Source organism: Mustela nivalis, assembly GCF_964662115.1.
Source record: "Mustela nivalis genome assembly, chromosome: 8".
In the NCBI taxonomy this organism is placed as follows: Eukaryota; Metazoa; Chordata; class Mammalia; order Carnivora; family Mustelidae; genus Mustela; species Mustela nivalis.
In genome coordinates, this window is record NC_139027.1 from 128,522,840 (window position 1) to 128,541,685 (window position 18,846).

The window sequence follows — 18,846 nt, forward strand, 5'->3', positions numbered from 1 at the left end:
TCAGCTCCCAGCTGAACTCAAATAGTGTCTACTCAAAGAAACTTGAGTGTCAAAACGAAGAGGAGGTATAATGAGAATGGGGAGATAAAAGTGTTGGGAACAAAAGTCTCTCTCCCCAAGACCAAGAAGGAAAATCTGTGGTACTTATGATTCACAGATCTACAGTGCGGCTTTTGCTAGATTACTTCTTGTTTATAAAGCCAAATATGAGGGGTTTAATTCAAACTCCATTCCCTAAAAGGTTCTAGAGCGCTACGTATGCCCTAATGAAATTTTTAAAATCAGGTAATACCTATGCGCGGAACTGACGGATATTGAAAAGAATTTCACCCTCTTCAGCCATTATAATTTTCCCTTTCTGCAACCAATGTTATCAATTTCTCCCGCTGACTTCAAGAGACAAGAAGAAATATTTACTTTGAAAAGAATACTGTATTTTGCTTGTATCACATTTTTACCGCTAAACCCACCACCGTTTTATCCTAGCTCAGGTCACAAGCTAATGAGGGCGAGAAAATTAACTTCGTAGAGTCGCAAACGGTTACAAGTAGCACGAAGGAAAGTTGCAGCGTCAGGAGCCTGTCCAGCGCTGCCGAACAACTCGGGGAGTCAGGGCCGGGGGGCAGCAGAGCGAGTCAACACGGCTCTGGGCTGTGGCGCCCGCTGGACGCCTCCTTCCACGGCCGCCATGATGTCGGAGGGCGCCCATCTGTCCCGCTCCCTCTCAGCCCCTGATCCTTTCTTTCACCCGTTCTCCGCACGACCCGAAACGGCAGGCGTCTGGCGAAGCCCTCCAGCAACTACACCTCCGAAAGCGCGGCGCTAGCGGGACCGCGCGCGAGGAATCCGCTCGGGGAGAAGATGAGCACCACAGCCCAGAAGCCAGCCGGTCTGCAAGCGGACCCCGAGCGCAGGCGCCCCCTGGTGACGTCAGGCCGTGCGACTCCGCGATGCTCCGCGCCGCGTCCGAAACAACGCGCGCGCCCCGGCAGTCAGAGGTCCTGGACCTTGGTGCGACCCCGTTTACGAAGGGGGCTCCTGGAAACCGGTCGCGTCACTCGCTCCGGATCACAGCGGCGGCGACAGACTGCCAGGTGGACTCCAAAGCCTGATTTTCCTTCCATTTCACAGAAGAGGGTGGTGATGCCGCCGTGTGCCGTCTGTGGCCAGGCTCTGGAGGTGGTTTCCACGTCCGCTGGCTTCGGCGTCCCTAGGCGGTTCCATCCCTAACTTTGTGCGGGAACCCCCTAACCTGCGAGTCCTCCTTCCCTGCTTGGTTCCAGGACAAGTGGCCACTTTGCAAAAGAAAGCTAAGTTTCCTGATGCCCGGGAAGCCCAGGGTAGAGGTCAGGGGTGTGGGTAGCGCATGGTGTGTGTATAAAGAAGCCCAGAGCCCTGGCACTCGTCTCAGTCTCCTCCCTCTTACGGGAACTAAAGAAATTTGGATTAGGTGGTTTCTAAGAGAGACCAAACTCTCATCCTATGCAGTTGCATAAATGAGGACAGCAGGGACTGGCGTGACCATGATAAACCCAGAGTTGATTCCCCTGTTTTGTGATCAGTGACACCATACGTCTCCTAGTGATAGAAGAGGGACCCTTAGAATCTTATAAATAGAACATATCAGTTACTCCCCCCGAATTCTTGTGTACCATGGTAATCCCTTCTCGGCAACCATTTTCACTTTTAATTGGTTCTATTATGCAATTTCTACAGTTGTATGTAAATGATATCATATAGTATTCACTCTGGCTTCTTTCAGCAAAATTATTTTGAGATTCGTATTGTTTTGTTTTTTTTTTTTAAAGATTTTATTTATTTATTTGACAGAAAGAGATCACAAGTAAACAGAGAAAAAGGCAGAGAGATAGGGAAGCAGGCTCCCTGCTGAGCAGAGAGCCTGACACGGGACTCGATCCCAGGACCCTGAGATCATGACCTGAGCCGAAGGCAGCGGCTCAACCCACTGAGCCACCCAGGCGCCCTGAGATTCGTATTGTATCAATAATTCTTTTTTATTGTTTGGTAATATCCCACAGTGTAGATATATTTATTTTATATCTATTATTTATTTATCCAGTCATCTTGATGGACATTTGGGGTGTTTCCACTTTGGGGCTATTACAAATAAAGCTATGTAAAATTCTGTGTGGACATATGCACTCATTTTTTCTTGGCTCCATATCACTGGGTGGTTTTAATTTGCATTTCCCTGATGACACGGTATTGAGCATCTTTTTATGTGCTTTTGCCCCTGGATATATTTTAAGGTAAAGTTTGGGGATCGAGCCAATATGATTTGCAGATGGATCAGGTAAGTGATGTGAGAGAAGAGTCAAAAATGACTGCAACTCTGGCCAATCCCTGAGGACCTATTAATATTTCTTCTCTCTGGTATGCACTGGCTACTCCCTTTGCCAGAAGTGCTATTACACATTGGCTATCTTGCAAATTCCTAAATCACCAAGGCCTGAAGAGCCTTCAGTGACCCTTTTGGGTGGGTACCCAGAGCCCCTGAAGTTTATCTTTACCCTAATATATCTAATTGTCTGCTTACTCATTTACCCTATTAGCTGATGAGCTTTTGGAAAGTTTTTGTCCATGCAGCTCATCTACCTATTAGGTAGAAAAGGGTTGAGGGCTTCTTCCAGGGTGATGTTTCATAGCCTCAGGGATCAAGAAGGCAGTAGCCACCACTGACCTAAGACAAGTCATGCCCGATCAAGCTCTTTGTTTAAATAGCCCGCTGGGGGCGCCTGGGTGGCTCAGTTGGTTGAGCAACTGCCTTCCGCTCAGGTCATGATCCTGGAGTCCTGGGATCAAGTCCCACATCGGGCTCCCTGCTCGGCAGGGAGTCTGCTTCTCTGGCTGACCTCTCTACTCTCATGCTCTCTCTCTCTCTCAAATAAATAAATAAAAACTTAAAAAAAAATATCCTGCTGGCTGTTGAGCTGGCCTCTGGGCCTGGGTTAGGACACCAAGGCCATTCCCTTCCTTTCTGTCACAGAAGGAGGCTCCCCACAGAGCCAGTAAGACTTCTTCCCAGTAAGACAACTTAAACCTGGGGCACTGGGTAAAGTCTAGAATAACAGGATGGGGTCTTTTTCCTTTTTAGGGTAGTCTCCTCTTAGGACAGGGACTCCTTGTCTCTGTGTGTCTTCCGACTCTCCTTTATCATCATCATCATCATCATCATAACAACAACAACAACTAAAAGTAAAATAGTACTTACTAAGGGCCAGTTATTATTCTCAGTGGTTTACACATACTGATTTATTTAATCCTACAACTACCCTACAAAGTATGTACCAGTGTATTATTAAAAGCATAAACTCTAAGGATGCCTGGGTGATTCAGTTACGTGTTTGCCTTTGGCTCAGGTCATGATCCCAGGGTCCTGGAATCAAGTCCTGCTTTGGGCTCCTTGCTCTGTGGGGAGCCTGCTTCTCCCTCTGCCTACTTTCCCTGTCTATGCTCTCTCCCTCTCTTTCGCTGACAAATAAATGAAGAATAAAATCTTAAAAGAAAAAAAAAAGGGTCTGCCTTTGGCTCAGGTCTTGATTCCAGATCCTGGGATGGAGCCCCATAATAGGCACCCCGCTCAGTGGGAAGTATGCCTTTCTCTCTCTGCCATTCTACCCCGCTCATGCTCACACTTTCTCTCTCTCAAATAAATAAAATCTTAAAAAAAAAAAAAAGTATAAATTCTAGAACTAGATAGCCCAGGCCCAGGTTTGAATCCCTGTTTTGCTATTTCGTATGGGTGAGGGGGCGGGAGGGAGCTGTGTCTTAGTTTCTCCATCTGCCAACAGAGGATCATACTAACACCACCTCCTCATGGTTTTGTAATGAGGATTAAATGAATTGAAATGATTTTTTTTAAAGGTTTTATTTATTTTTCAGAGAGAGAAAGAGTGAGCAGTAGCAGGGTAGGCAGAGGGGAGAAGCAGGCTCTGGGCTGAGCAAGGAGCCCAACTCTGGACTCAGTCCCAGGACCCTGGGATCATGACCTGAACCAAAGGCAGACGCCCACCCAGGCATCCATAAAATGATTTATAAAGCCTAAAGAATAATGGCTGCACATAACAAAAGCCAATTTTTGATAAATCTAATTTTTACATATGAGAAAACAGGCATAGAGGAGTTACGTAATTTACCTAAGATCACACAACTAGTAATGTAAATGATGAGGCTGGGAATCTTAACCCCAGAAGTCTGGCTTCAGAGTCTGCACTCTTAAATATCATGCTCTAGTAATGAAGAGGGGATGTCTGCATGAATTACTTTATGAAGGAAGTGGGTGGGGGAAGACCTGAATTAATTGATGTGGAAGCTTCTGGCACTTAAGACTTCAGTGTTCCTTCTGCTGTGGTAAATGAAGTTTACAGCAGCTGGCTAGGCTGTCCCCAGGTGGTCAGGAAGGTGGCCCCTCCTTTCAGGAAGAGGAATCTGAAACACAAGCAGGGCCTAAGAGCCTGGGGTTCAACCACATTTCCCCAGGCACTTGTCTTGCAGTTTATTTACCTCTCTCTCAGCACTCCTCCCGGGGAGGCCTGGGTGACTTCACTCTTGGGAGGTACTTAGCAAATGGCAACTTAAAATGGAAAACTAAGCCTCTAGGAGCCTAAACACATGGGTAATTCGGGGTTTGGGGACAATGCGGTGAATTGAGGCCCCTTGGCCCCAATTGCCTAAGTGCCTATAGTTCAGAGAGGAAAATGGCTAATCAAAGAGCAGATCATGGACAGAGAAGCACAGGATAGACTGGAATTTGGTGGGAGGGGCGGGAAGCGTTCTGGGCCAGATAATGGCCCACGCAAAGACAAGGAAACTAGCTAGTTTCTTTTGGCTAGGAGCGGGGTGGGTGGTGGATCTGGTAGAATCCTATCGACCTGATTATTTTAACGGGAGGGAGAGGAGAGAGGTTTTCTCTTCTGGAGAGGAAAGATCCGGTTTGCATTTTAGAAAGCTCCCTTGGGTTGCCGGGAGTTGAGCCCAGGTGCGAGAGCCGACGAATTCGAAGCTGGAGATGAAGCAGGGAGACAGTTCAAAGGCACAGCCCGGGTCCATAGGGTGAGGGGCCTGCTTAGGGTGGGGGCTGTAGGGACAGAGGAGCGTGGGGGTTTTTGCACAGTCGGTTTCCCAAGCCTTACTCCCCAATCCCTGTGTCTCACTCCCTTTCCTCAGTCTTTGCTGGGTGGGCAACTCCTGACCCGCCCCGGACCCACACTTGGCCTGGGTCCGGCCTCAGTCAAAGGACAGTGGGTTCAATTCCTCAAGTTCCCAAACGCGGCCCGCTCACCAGCAGCCCTAGTACTCCAGCGCTCTGGGCCCGAGAGGTGCCTGCCTGTCCGCAGGCCCCGCCCCCGAACCCGGCCCCACCCCCAGGCCCCGCCCCCGCGCAACCCGCAGGCCCCGCCCCGCGCACACCAGCCCGCCCGCGCGCTAGGCCCGGGCGGCGCCGTCGCGCTTGGCGGGAGATAGAAAAGTGCTTCTGTGCGCGCCGGCGGCAGCCGCAGTTCCTGCGAGCGGCGGCGGGACCCGCGGATTAACCTGACGCCTCCCGGCGCGGCCCCGAGGCCCGGAGCGGCCGGAGCAGCCTCACCCTGACCCCGGCCCGGCTCCCGCTCCGGGCTCAGCCGGCGGGCGGGCGAGCGCGGCGCGGCCCGGGCCGGGGGGAATGTCTCGGCGGACGCGCGGGTGAGCGGAGCCGGGCGGCCGAGGGCTTTCCTCCCTTCCTCCTCCACCCTGACCCCTGTCCCCCACCCCACCCCTACCCTCGCCATGGCCCCTCCGGGCGGGGCGGAGCTTCCGCGGGAATTGCTGTGTCCCGGGTCGCCCGAGGCAGGGGGCGCGCGCGAAGCCGGGGGGCTCTTGGGGGCCCCTCGCTCCGCTCCCCAGGCCTGCTGGGCCTCAGAGCCCGGGCGGGCGGGTCTCCTGGGACCCGGGCCAAGCCCTGCATGATGTCATTTTGTCTCCCGCCTAATTGCGGGGTGGGGGTAGGACGGCGGTGTCAGCTGCTAGGGCCTTTACCGGGAAGGGAGGCGACCCCTGGAGAGGGAAAGTGATTTTTCCTTCAAGTCGCAGCGAGGGGGTTAGCCAAAGCCTAGAGGACTTTTAGTTCAAACCTATTTGGTTTCCTATTTGGCGGTGGGCATTTCTTCTCAAATATTCCGGGAAGTACAGAACTCCCCAAACCCTTTCCGGCCTGAGAAGGGTGCTGGGGGTGGGGGGACTCTTTTGTGTGTCTCCCCGTCTCCCCAACCTGGGTGTCGGGCCCCAGCTTGGTTTAGTTTCAGAGACCCGTCTTCCTGTTCCACATGAGGAGTTGGAGGTAGTTAGGTTTGAAGGTGAGGGGAAGACACTATCAAGACTGCTCTGGGGCCAAGGCAGGAACTGCAGGCTCCATTTTAGTCACTCCTCCAGGGAGGGAGGGGCAGAGTGGAGCCTGGAACCTGGTCTCTGGGTTCCAGTACCCTGTCTTAACACCCGTGTGCCTGGTGGCCTGACCTCTGGGTTTTACATCAGCCTGGGAGTCCGAGGATAAAGGGGGCCTGCCTGCCCTGTTCCCTCCCTGGATGGGTGCAGCCCAGATAACCTTAACCCCCCCTTCCCTTGGTGTCCCCCTTCTCAGGAAAAGGGTATATAGACTTGAGAAGCACTCACTGCTGGGCTTTCCCCAGAGCTCCTCTACGCAAGGAAGCCTCTGATCCCTGGGCCGTGGTCAGGGCGCCTGGCCCAGGTTCTCTCTTCCTCAGGCCACTATTTCCCAGGGCAGCTCCAATTCCCAGGAGGAGTTTCCTGGTCAGGCACTTAGTGGACCCTGTCCTCATTTTTGGTGCAAGAAATATTATTCCAGGGCATGATAAGCCCCAGAAAATGACAAAGCCCCATGTCATCTGCTGCTTTGCTCCTGGAGCTCTGTGGAGGAATCCCCTGCCATGGGAGGGATGGTTTCTGTGCACCGGCACACCACAGCCCTCCACTCAGTTCTTGGCCACTCGCTGTAACTCTCCTCTGCACCAGTGCCCCACTTCCCGCTCAGCTTCTGACTCACCCAGCCTGGAGCAGAGCCCAGAAAGAACATCGAAGGGCACAGAAAGGGTGTGTTGGACCTACACGTGGTTGCCGCTACCGACTTGGGCTCTGCTTTTTCAGCTGGGATTACAGGGTGAGGGCTTGAAGGTGCAGGTCTGGAGCCTGACTTTGTCGACTTGGTAAGGGGCATAACCCTTGTCAGCCTCAGTGTCCACATCTATTAAACGTGGATAACGGGGATGCATGTGAGATAGATGGTTAGCTCTATGTCATTGACAGAAGTGTATTTTGTATACTGTGTATCTCCCAGCTGAGTTGCTTGTCCCCGCTAATGCCCTGGAGCACCAGAGAGTGTTCACAGAAACACTGTTTTATCCTTGAAGGAACATTTACTGAGCTTCTATCAGAGCTGGGTGCTGGGGAACCAAAGGTGGTTTCCGTCAGGAAGAAGTCTGGAGACAGTTTATTTTATTTTATTTTAAAGATTTTATTTATATATTTGACAGAAAGAGATCTCAAGTAGGCAGAGAGGCAGGCAGAGAGAGAGGAGGAAGCAGGCTCCCTGCTGAGCAGAGAGCCCAATGCGGGGCTCGATCCCAGGACCCTGAGATCATGACCCGATCTGAAGGCAGAGGCTTAACCCACTGAGCCACCCAGGCACCCTGGACAGTTGATTTTAAAACCAGCTTCATTCTGTATCTTGTAGAGCTTTTGCCTCCTACTTTGTGATGGTGGAGATCTCCATGAATGAGGACAGAGATAATAGGACAAGGCTGAATTCCAGTTCCTTCTGTGACCCATGTATTGCTGGGTTTAGATGCTTTCCGCCCCTTCCTTTTCTACTTTTAAAAGATTTACTTTATTAGCATTTCATATCAACCAATAGGCAGCAGCACTGCATGTTTATTCATTAATTTAAGTATCCGGTCATTCCCTGAGCAAACATTCAAGGCCTTTTGCTGGCAACCCCACATGACCTGGGGATGTGAAGGAGGAGCTGACCTCTGTCCCTGTCAAGGAGACAGGCACTTGCAGCCTCAGGGCCTTCATTCTGAGAGACAGGAGGATTTCCGAGGTGTGGGAGCTCAGGAGTGACTCTAGGAAGATGCTGAGCCCTGGAGAGGGGGAAGGAGACATGAAAGGAAGTCCTTGTCCTTTTGGAACAGGCTTGTGCTTGCCTTGCTTGTTTGGAGGTGGCTTTTCCCACTTACAGATGCCTGACTTAGGAATGTGCCTGACTGGTGACCAGAGGCATTCCACCACGCGGAGCTGGGAGTGGCCCCAGCATCTGACATTCCTGGAGGTGGAGAGTGCGATTTCCATTTTTGTAATTTTTTTTATTTTAGATTTTATTTTTATTTATTTAAAAGGCAGAGATCACAAGTAGGCAGGGAGGCAGGCAGAGAGAGAGAAAGGGGGAAGCAGGCTCCCTGCCGAGCAGAGAGCCCGATGCGGGGCTCCATCCCAGGATCCTAGGATCATGACCTGAGCCGAAGGCAGAGGCTTTAACCCACTGAGCCACCCAGGCACCCCCTATTTTTGTAATTATTAGACCTGATAGATATGAAGATTTTGGAGGAACTTCAAAAAGGGCCTGTTAGAAAATAACACCCAGAAGTTAAGGCTGCTTATACTTTGATTTTTCTCTCCATAAACCATGCCTGTATGTAGGGAAGAACTGGAAAATGGACGTAGTTACTGAGGTTACATATTTAAAGTGTTATTCTCAAATAACCAGTATTTTTTGAAATATGTGCTTGATAACTGTGTATATCATCAGATTTAATCCTTAAAATAACCATAAAATTTTAAAAGTTCTGCCTATAGAAAAGAAAATCCTAAACACATGTCTGAATATTACAAGAATATCAATATTCTTGGTGAAATCTTTTTTTTTTTAAGATTTTATTTACTTAATAAAATAAAGTATTTATTTATTTAAATAAATAAGAGAGAGAGCCAGCACCTGTGAGCACAAGCGGGGGAGTGGCAGGTAGAGAAGCAGGCTCCCCACTGAGCAAGGATCCCAATGTAGGGCTCCATCTAGGATCTTGGGATCATGACCTAAACCGACAGCAGATGTTTAATGGACAGAACAACCCAGGCGTCCCCTCTTGGTGAAATCTTTTTTCTTCAGCTTTTTTTTTTTTTTTTTTTTTTTTAGATTTTATTTATTTATCTGACAGAGAGATGACAAGCAGGCAGAGAGGCAGGCACAGAGAGAGGAGGAAGCGGACTCCCTGCTGAGCAGAGAGCCCAATGCAGGGCTCAATCCCAGGACCCTGAGATCACGACCCGAGCTGAAGGCAGTGGCTTAACCCACTGAGCCATCCAGGCGTCCCTTCTTGCAGCTTTTGAAATCATTGGGTTGTTTGTGAAAATAAAAGGGTAAAGAAAATAACAATAATCCATCACCCCAATTCATTAAAGAATTAAAAAAAGAGGAGGGTGGACATATCAAAAGTAGAAAGTAAAAGGCTGCCTCCCTCAAGCCTTTGCCTTGAGTTCACGGGCCACTGCCCACACGCTGTCCCTCCATCATGCAGCAGCGTGTGCAGACACATGGCCTTGACCCTTAGCTTGCTGTCCCTGCAGTGAGGAGCTGGATGAGCTGCACTACCAGGACACAGATTCAGATGTGCCAGAGCAGAGGGACAGCAAGTGCAAGGTCAAATGGACCCACGAGGAGGTGAGTGACACTGAGAGATGTTTGGGGGGAAGGCGGCTGATGGCAGCGTGGGGGCTGGTCGGAGAACTGAGCCTGGGATGTGTGTGTGCCTGATGTCGTGATGGGTGTGATGAGGAGGAGGAGCTGGTGAAAGAGGTGGGTGGGTCCTCTGGTTCCCCCCAGTGCGTGTTCTCATAGCGATCTCAAGGATGCTCCACACTGAGGACTCCTGAGAGAATGTGTCTCTCGGAAGCCGATGTGTTTTGCTTCATGGGCACTAACTGTGCTTTTTGCCTTTTAACTGCTGGGGTGATTAACCTAATGGGCAATCTCCTCTTTATTATTATTCTTACTATAATTTACAGAGGGAGAGAACACACACAGCCACATATTGGCAGGTGGAGGGGCAGAAGGAGAGAGAGAATCCCAGGCAGGCTCCATGCCTAGTGCGGGGCCCCACTCGGGGCTCCATCCCCCAACCCTGAGATCATGACCTAAGCTGAAATCAAGAGTCCGTTGCTTAACCAACTGAGCCACCCAGCTGCCCCTCTTCTTTATTATAATTTTAAAAAAATTGTGTCTTGAGACATCAAGCTCTGAGTTTTCTTTTTGTTTACAATCGAATGCACCTTTTTAAAGTGAACAGTTGGAAGCACCACCTTGATTATCGCAGAAGCTTTCCTTGGTGATCCCATCTTCCCTGGCTCCAGGCAATCGCTGATGTAATGCCTCTTAGTGTGGTTTGTTTTGTCTGTTCTTGAATGTCCTGTAAATGAAATCATACAGCTGTATTCTTTTCTATCTCGCTGCTTTTGCTTAACAAAACAGTTGCTTGATTCAGCAATTTGTTCGTCCTCATTGCTGAAAAGCATTCCATTATATGGACCACAGTATGTTTTGCTTGTTGATGGGCATTTGGGCGGGTTTCAGTTTTTGGCTTTTGTGGATAGGGCTGCTGGGATTCTTGCATAAATCTTTTTTGAGTATTCTGTTTTTATTTCTCTGGGGAGATACTTATGTGTAGTCAGGGGTAGGTGTATGCTTAGTTTTATCGAAATTACCAGACCTTTTTCTAAATTGTTTGTTCCATCCTAGACTCAAGCAGGAGAGAGGCAGAGGGAGAAGCAGACTCCCTGCTGAGTAGGGAGCCCAATGTAGGGCTTCATCCCAGGACCCCAGGATCATGACCTGAGCCAAAGGCAGATGCTTAACCACCTGAGCCACCCAGGTGCCCCAACACTTTTTTTTTTTTTTTTTAAGATTTTATTTTTTGAGAGAGTGAGAGCATGTTCATAAGTGGGGTGAGGGGCAGAGGGAGAAGCAAGCTCTCTGCTGAGCAGGTGGCCCCGGGGCTTGATGAGGGGTTCATTGAGGGGTTCCATTCTGGGACTTAGGATCATAACCTGAGCTGGAGGTGGACTCAACTGGCTGAGCCTCCAGGCACTCCCTGAGTTGTACAACTTTTTAAAATCATGAATGCTAAGCCCGGTTTTCTGTTCATCCCGCTGTGGGCCAGGAACTGTATTTAGCTCTTGTGGGCCTAGAAGAACAAACAGGCTGGGGTCCCCCACCCCAGAGCCACTCTCTGCTTGGGGTGGAGCGAGAATGCTGCACAGGTCTACGGACATGCTGTGGCGATCCTCGGTGTCCACGTGTGCTCACCGTTGCATCCCTGGTCCTTGTGCTGGGACTCCCATCACACAGGAGGCCCTGGGTCCTTGCTGAAATACCTTTAGGTATTTCCTTTACTGTTACTGTTGCCTGAAGAGGTTAGGGAAAATTTCCTGGATAAGGATTTGGAAATCAAGTCAGGGAAGAATGGTGGGTATATTAGATTAGGAAATACGCAAATAGAATAGAATAGAATAGGTTGTAGGTGGAGAAAAGCAAGTACAGGGACCTTGGTTTGGCTGAAGGGAAGGGTTCTTGAAGAAGAAGAATGGTTGATGTGGACAAAAAGATCAACTGGGCCAAATCCTGGAAGGCCTAGAATGTCGGGCTCAGTAGTGTAGGCTTGTTCAGCTGGCAAGGTCGATCCACTGGAGGTTTTTATTTTATTTTATTGTTTTAAAAATTTTATTTATTCATGAGAGACAGAGAGGCAGAGGCAGAGGAAGAAGCAGGCTCCCGATGGAGCTGGGGGCCCAATTTTGGGCTTAATCCCAGGATCCCCAGATCATGACCTGAGCTGAAGGCAGATGCTTAACCGACTGAGCCACCCAGGCGCCCCCCTGAAGTTTTTTAAAGCAGAGGAGTGACCTGCATGTAGCAGGGCTTCCGTGCAGCTAATCTGCTGTGTGTAGAATGGATAAGAGATTTGGTGGCAGCCCGGGACTGAGAGACTGGTGGTGCCCAGGCCGCTGTAGAGAGATTATTGGGGCAGGGATGGAACTGAGGTGGTAGAGGCCCCTGGGGCCTGGGAGGAGATGGAGACCATAGAGCACAGTATCCTTGCCGGTTGTCAGGGAGGAAGGCGGTGCTAGGTATGGACGTGGGCACATAGGAGGAGGACTGGTGTTGGCCCGGCCAGGCTGGGTGGCAGAGGAGGGCACGGTGTCCGGCGCTGGCTCAGCTACACGATTTACTGGGACTTTGCCCCAGCCAGTGCTGGACGACACTTGAGGGCCTGAATTTCTGTAATGGCCTTTTTCTTTTGTCCAGGGTTGTGTATGTGTATTAAAAAAACATACAACATACAACACTAAATGTATCATCATAGCCATTTTTAAGTGTGCAATTCAAGTTCAGTGCGGTAAGTGCATTCCCATTGTGCAGTAGATCTTTAGAACTTTCTCGTCTGGCAAAACTGAATATACCCACCGAGCTCAAATTCTTCATGCCCTTCCCCCAGCTCTTGATGACCGTCTGTCTGCTTTCTAGTTTTATTTTTTTTTTAAACTTTAAAATTTTTTTTTTTTTAAAGATTTTATTTATTTATTTGACAGAGATCACAAGTGGGCAGAAAAGCAGGCAAAGAGGAGGAAGCAGGGCTCCCCGACGCAGGGCTCAATCCCAGGACCCCAGGATCATGACCTGAGCCAAAGGCAGAGGCTTTAACCCACTGAGCCAGGTGCCCTTAGATATTTCATATGAGTGGAATCCTATAGTATTTGTCCTTTTGTGACGGGCTTATCTTACCTCTGTCCTTGAGGTTCATCCCTGCTGTAGCTTCGAACAGAATTTCCTTCTGTTTTAAAGCTGAATAAACATTCCATTTTATATTACATTCCATTATATATTATATGGATATACCACATTCTCTTTATATAGATGTATATAAAATATAAAAAAATCAATTTGATCGAGAAGTTCTTTCCATCCAGTGAACTGCAGCCATTCGTAGTACAGCTCAGTGCTTTTCATCGCAGTGGGATATAGGGATCACCTTATAGAGCACGTCCATTAACTTCTGAACAGCCCTGTACCCCTTTGCTGTCCCTCCCTCCCTCACCTCTGATCTCAGACAACCACCAACTGCCTTTTTGTCCTTATAGCTTCACTGACGTTTTCTAGAATGTCCTATGCATGGAATCATGCAGTGTGCACTCATTTATGCCCGGCTTCCTCATGATGTTGAGATTTCATGTTGTTGCGGGAGTCTGTAGTTTATTTTCAGGAGACTGTTGTAACACCTACTGTTTGCATGCCGCACGTCCCCGTCGGTCGCTGTCCTCTCTGGCCTGTGCGTCTCTCATGGCCTCCCTTCCTCCGTTCTGCCCTCTTACAGCCCCTTTCCCTGAAGCTGCCAAGGCGAAGTGCATAATATGCACGTTGGATCGTGACCACCCACTGCTCAAATGCCTCAGTGGCTTCGTGTGATGCAGAGGCCCGAGCAGTCTTGTGTGTGGTCCGGCGCCTGCTGTGACCTCCCAAGTCACCGTGCATCCCCCTCTCACTTGCTTCCTGCATTCTAGCCGCACCAGCCTTCCTCTGAGCCTGTCCCTTGGTCTCCCTGAAGAGGCAGTCACCATGTTCCTGTCGCTGGCTTCACTCTCGTTTGTGGGAGCCTTTGATTAGCTCCCTCTGGGCCATGATTCCTGCAAGACGGGGCAGCTCTGTCGCTGCCCGTTGCTGTATCCGTAGTACTTGGCACGTAGTAGGTGCTCCCTTCATGACTGCTTGCCTGGAGGCGGTGGTCCTTTAGCCCTTTCCTCCATCGTGATCGTGCTTTCCACACGTGTGCGAGCTGAGCCCTCTCTTTCTGGCATTGGCAGGATGAGCAGCTGAGGACCCTGGTAAGGCAGTTCGGACAGCAAGACTGGAAGTTCCTGGCCAGCCACTTTCCTGTGAGTGCAGCCCCTCGGTGGCCTCCTACCCCAGAGATGAAGGTTCTGGTGACCAGACTGTGCCTAGGACAGACTTTATGCCAAGGAGAAGACAGTGTTCCTTACCAAGCTGCCCCCTCCCCGCCCAAACACCAGCCTTCCTAGACCCTTCCTTCCCAAGCCAGAATTTGAGTCCCCCTGTCATAAACATCTCCACATAGCAGCCTTGGCAGGCATGGTGGTCTTCAGGCTCTGTGCCATCTGGAGCATGTGACCAGTGGCACATTTGCATTTCTTTCTGCTAGAAATGTAAGCAATCTGAAGAGCGAGACTGAAATAGAGGGGAAGTGATAACTTTGGGCAGGCTTCCTGCTGAGGTCCCCCAGAGCAGCTGAAGCCTCCTGGGGTTGCAGGTCCCCTGTATCTCCGCCCCCAGGACTGCAGGTATCTGGTAGGGAGGGGATGTGTCAGGAGTTGCTAGCGGCCTTATCTCCCAAGTCGCTTGCAGCTCAGGGACCAAGTCAGCAGACCCTTTCTACCTCACCTTCCCTTGCTTCTGTGAGATCTGAAACCTTCAGGGAAATAATGCTTTCCCAGAAGCAAGGACAGATCCCTCACATACGCCACAAACTTTTATAGGAATTTATGGCTCCCTCCTTGTACTGGGGGGCCGGAGGAAGCTTCCTACAGGGCAGCCATGTGTGTTCCAGCGTGTGGGAGTGTAGTGTGTGGTGGGTGAAGGGATCAAGGCCTGGCCCCTTGTACCCAGTGCTCAGCCAGGGCCCCAGGCTGTTGTCATAGGAGTCCTCACGGGTTGCTGTTCTCTCCCCAGAACCGCACTGACCAGCAGTGCCAATACCGGTGGCTGAGGGTCTTGAACCCAGACCTCGTCAAGGGGCCATGGACCAAAGAGGAGGATCAAAAGGTATCTGTCGGGACAGCGCCTTGCGCACAGTGGGTCTTCCTGCACCCCAGCAGATCCAGGGATGGTGAGGCTGTCCTGGGGGTGGGCAAGGGTGTCCAGCTGGTCCTCTCCAGGCCGCGGAGAGATGAGGCTTATGTGGAAGGAACTGCACTGTTCTATTAGGGGGCAAGGGAGGTGCGAGTGCCCTTGGCCTCACAGAGACCTTTTCCAAGGTCATCGAGCTGGTCAAGAAGTACGGCACGAAGCAGTGGACGCTGATCGCCAAGCACCTGAAGGGCCGGCTGGGGAAGCAGTGCCGTGAGCGCTGGCATAACCACCTCAACCCCGAGGTAAAGAAGTCCTGCTGGACGGAGGAGGAGGACCGCATCATCTGCGAGGCCCACAAGGTGCTCGGCAACCGCTGGGCCGAGATCGCCAAGATGCTGCCGGGGAGGTGAGCTGCCAGCTGGGCGCTGCGGACCGGAGGCCGTGGGCTGGGGCGGGCTGGGATGTTCTCAGGGAGTGAGGACATCCACTGGGCTCTTGGGGGATAGTCCAAGAGTCAGTCCCATTTCTTTGCAGTTGTTCACTTTTCTCAGAGATGGAGTCCTTCAGATTCTTGCCTAGGGCTGCCCGGACCTGGCTTTATAGGCAGTTCCAGACCGCGGCATGGAGAAAGAGCCTGGGGGCTTCCTACTCTGTGTACAGATTTTCCTCTGATCCCTATTGGAGCTCTGTGCACCACCCCTGCCCTCTGCCAGGGTTGCTTTGTCCTTTTTCTTAGAGAATAAACTTCTCTTATTCCTGCCTGTGTGGTCAGGGCCAGGATCTAGACATCCAAACCACTGCTCTGTTTTCTATTCCTTGCTGTGCCTGGTCCCTCTAAGAGCCTCTTGGGGGCTTTGGGGGAGCATCAGGAAGACTTGACTCCATTCTTGCCAGAATCTTCCTCCAGGGTCAACTCCCCTCTGCTAAGTTGCTTATTGTTCCCCTAAGTGCTTTCCGTCTTCTGAAAACTTAAATAAGCCTCTTTATTTGTGGCTGTTTTCTACCCTGTTCTCTTTGTCCTTAGGCATTTCTCCCTTATTCAGTTTAATTTTTACTCCTTTGTCATGACACTGTGGTCCTGGGAGGGAGAGGAGATAAAATGCCGGACGGACGGTGTCTTTCCTCTGAAGTCTGGAATGGTCTAGTTTCAAAACTCAAACCTGAGTGTGTTATCCTAACTGCTTCTCCTACTGCTTGGGTTGAAGACCTGGGTCTCTCTCCCTGTGAACCTGATGCCACCAGCCTGGCCTTGACGTACTGTCACCCTTGCTTACCCCTTGGACTTTAGCTGTCTGCCCTCCTCTCAGCCCCCAAAACATGGAGAGCTCCCTCTGAGAACCCCCTGGTGCTCTCCTCTGTTGGCCTGGGATGCACACTGCTTGTGCCCCTTGTGTAGCCAACACACTTGTCCTTCAGTCCTTGGTGGGGGTGTCTGTCTGTCTTCCAGACTGCGGTTGGTCCCCAGCGACCTCCCCATACTGCCCATACCCCTGCCCGGTCAGGACAGCCCACGGTGGGAGAGTTTCGAGATGCCGACCCACCTCTTTGACTGGCGGCTCAGTCCGGCCATGCATCATGGACATTCACAATTCAGGGGAAGAGCACGGTGCTTGGACTCCTGCAGTAGGGAGCGCCTACCACGTGCCTGCGTCTCTGTCTTGTAATCTGATGGGCCGCGCTGCTGTTCTGCCATGTGCGCCTGGGCTGCTCTCCTACCCTCTTCTCTACGGCTCTGCTGCTGCACGCTTCCGTGGTGCTGCGCTGGTCTGTGCTCTGTGCTGCTCTGCTCCCCGCGGTCCTGCAGCGGGTGCTGCTGTGGGCTTCTGTAGGCCTCTCCTGCCCTGTTCTACAATACTCGGCTGCACATGCTGCTTACTGCGTTTGCTGTGTGCTACTCTGATACTTCCGAACTGCCACCTGCTTCTCTACACGTTGTATTTTGGTGCCGCTGTACTGGGCTGTATTTGCATACCACCGTACAGTTTTCTCCTGCTCTGCTGGTTTATCTGCACCAGTGTGCTTTCTGTTCCTGCACTTCTCTCCACTTCCACACTCTAGTACTCTACTCCTGTAACATCCTCCTGCTCTCTGCTTGTACTACATTGTCTCCCCAGTTACTCTTCAGTAAGTGATGGAGTATGAAGTCATCTCCTGATTCTCCAGATAAAGTAACAGAGGCTCAGAGTGACCCATGTCAGACCCTTTGTGCCATCCAGTTCTGCCCTCTGTGGCCATTTGCCGTCTGAGAGGAAGACCAGGGCTTGCGTTCAAGGTCACCGTGAGCGTTAGGGCTAGGGCTAGGGCTTTGCTAGGGCTTTGCTTCTAGTTTCTGCAGATGCAAAGTGAGTGGAAAAGGGAACGCGAGCTTCAAAAACATTTCAGCTGTGTGAGTGTTAACCATAGGCTGAATAAAACCTCTGCTTATTTTGCTGAGGTTAGTGGAAATATGTATACATCACAGAGGGCTAGATGCATGTGTGACTTCATTTTAGAGCTAAGAGACCGTAGAGTCAGGGTGCCTGGGTGGCTCAGTCAGCTGAGTATCTGACTCTTGATCTCAGGGTCGTGAGTTCAGACCCCACACTGGGCTCCACGCTGGGCATGGAACCTATTTAAAAAAAGAGACCGTGGAGTCATTGGGTTGACCTCATTTACGGGAGCGGGAACTCCACTCAGGGAGGTCCGTGACATGGCTCGTGGCACTTCTGAGTTGAAAGGTGCCCTCTTGGCCCCCGCAGGACAGACAATGCTGTGAAGAATCACTGGAACTCCACCATCAAAAGGAAGGTGGACACAGGTGGCTTCCTGAGTGAGTCCAAAGACTGCAAGCCCCCTGTGTACTTGCTGTTGGAGCTCGAGGACAAGGACGGCTGCCAGAGTGCCCGCCCCGTGGAGGAGCAGGTGAGACGGCTTGCTGAGGCCGCTCAGCCTCAGTGCCCAGCTTTGGGTTCCGTATTTAGCCCCGCCCATCTCATTTAACACCTGTTCTTGGCTTTTCATCTTCGCCACGGCTGTTCATGACTTCCTGCCACCGGGTCTCCTGTGGGCTGCATCTCCCTCACCAGGGCCCTTCCTTGTCCCATAACTCTGCACAGACCTGACACTTGTCTGCCCGCAGGTGAAGGACGACAGAACAAGCTGACATATAAAATGGAGGGTTGGGTTGAAGAGGTCCTAAGCCTCCTCTGTCCTTAGCAACAGCTTCCTTTCTACCTGTCGCCCTTTCTAGGCTTTTCATACTTAAAGCAGGTTGGCAATTGAAGAAAATATAATTTATTTATTGAGGTCTAATTCACTTAGAGTAAAATCCATGGCATTTAGTGTACAGTTCTGAGTCGTGACAAAAAATATACTGTCCGATAACTACCAAACCACATCGAGATACAGACCTTTCCATCACCTGCCATGTTCCCTTGTCTTCCTTTTCATCAGCGCTTTTCCCTCATCCCAGGCATCCCTCGTCTGTTTTCTGTCTATAGTTTCACACAGTTTTCTAGAAAATCATACAAAGAAGTTATATGGTATTAGGTTTACAATTGTAAAAACGAAACACAGTATGCAGGTGTTAGCATTTCCCACCCCATACTCCGGAGCAAATTTTTTTTTTTTTTTTAAGATTTTATTTATTTATTTATTTGACAGAGAGAGAGATCACAAGTAAGCAGAGAGGCAGGCAGAGGACGGGGTGGGGGGGAGTAGGCTCCCTGCTCAGCCACCCAGGCGCCCCCAGAGCAAACTTTTTATTGAAATTTCAAAACTATTTTTTCTAATGATTTATTCTTTTTTTTTTTTTTTTTTTTTTAGATTTTATTTATTTATTTGATGGAGTATAAACAGAGGGTAGAGGCAGGGGGAGAGGGAGAACCAGTCACCCCACTGAGCAGGGAGTCTGACATGGGGCTCAATCTCAGGACCCTAAGATC

General features: G+C 50.6%; 1 protein-coding gene and 1 long non-coding RNA gene across 3 annotated transcripts in view; both read left to right on the plus strand.

The window, feature by feature from the left end:
• Window positions 1-18: 18 nt before the first annotated feature.
• On the plus strand, window positions 19-2,154 carry LOC309871535. The gene is made up of 2 exons (XR_014315332.1): window positions 19-1,094; window positions 1,831-2,154. It is a non-coding gene; the product is annotated as an uncharacterized lncRNA (long non-coding RNA).
• A 3,303-nt stretch (window positions 2,155-5,457) lies between these two features.
• The window catches only part of MYBL2 (MYB proto-oncogene like 2), a 35,780-nt gene continuing 22,391 nt past the window's right edge, over window positions 5,458-18,846 (plus strand). Inside the window, exons 1-6 of one of the 2 annotated variants that reach the window (XM_082744660.1) lie at window positions 5,458-5,700; window positions 9,634-9,727; window positions 13,921-13,992; window positions 14,804-14,896; window positions 15,109-15,329; window positions 17,662-17,824. In XM_082744660.1, coding sequence (XP_082600786.1) covers window positions 5,681-5,700; window positions 9,634-9,727; window positions 13,921-13,992; window positions 14,804-14,896; window positions 15,109-15,329; window positions 17,662-17,824 — 663 coding nt within the window. In that variant the 5' untranslated portion in view covers window positions 5,458-5,680. The remainder of the gene's footprint in view (window positions 5,701-9,633; window positions 9,728-13,920; window positions 13,993-14,803; window positions 14,897-15,108; window positions 15,330-17,661; window positions 17,825-18,846) is intronic. The other variant, XM_082744659.1, reaches the window with a different exon arrangement.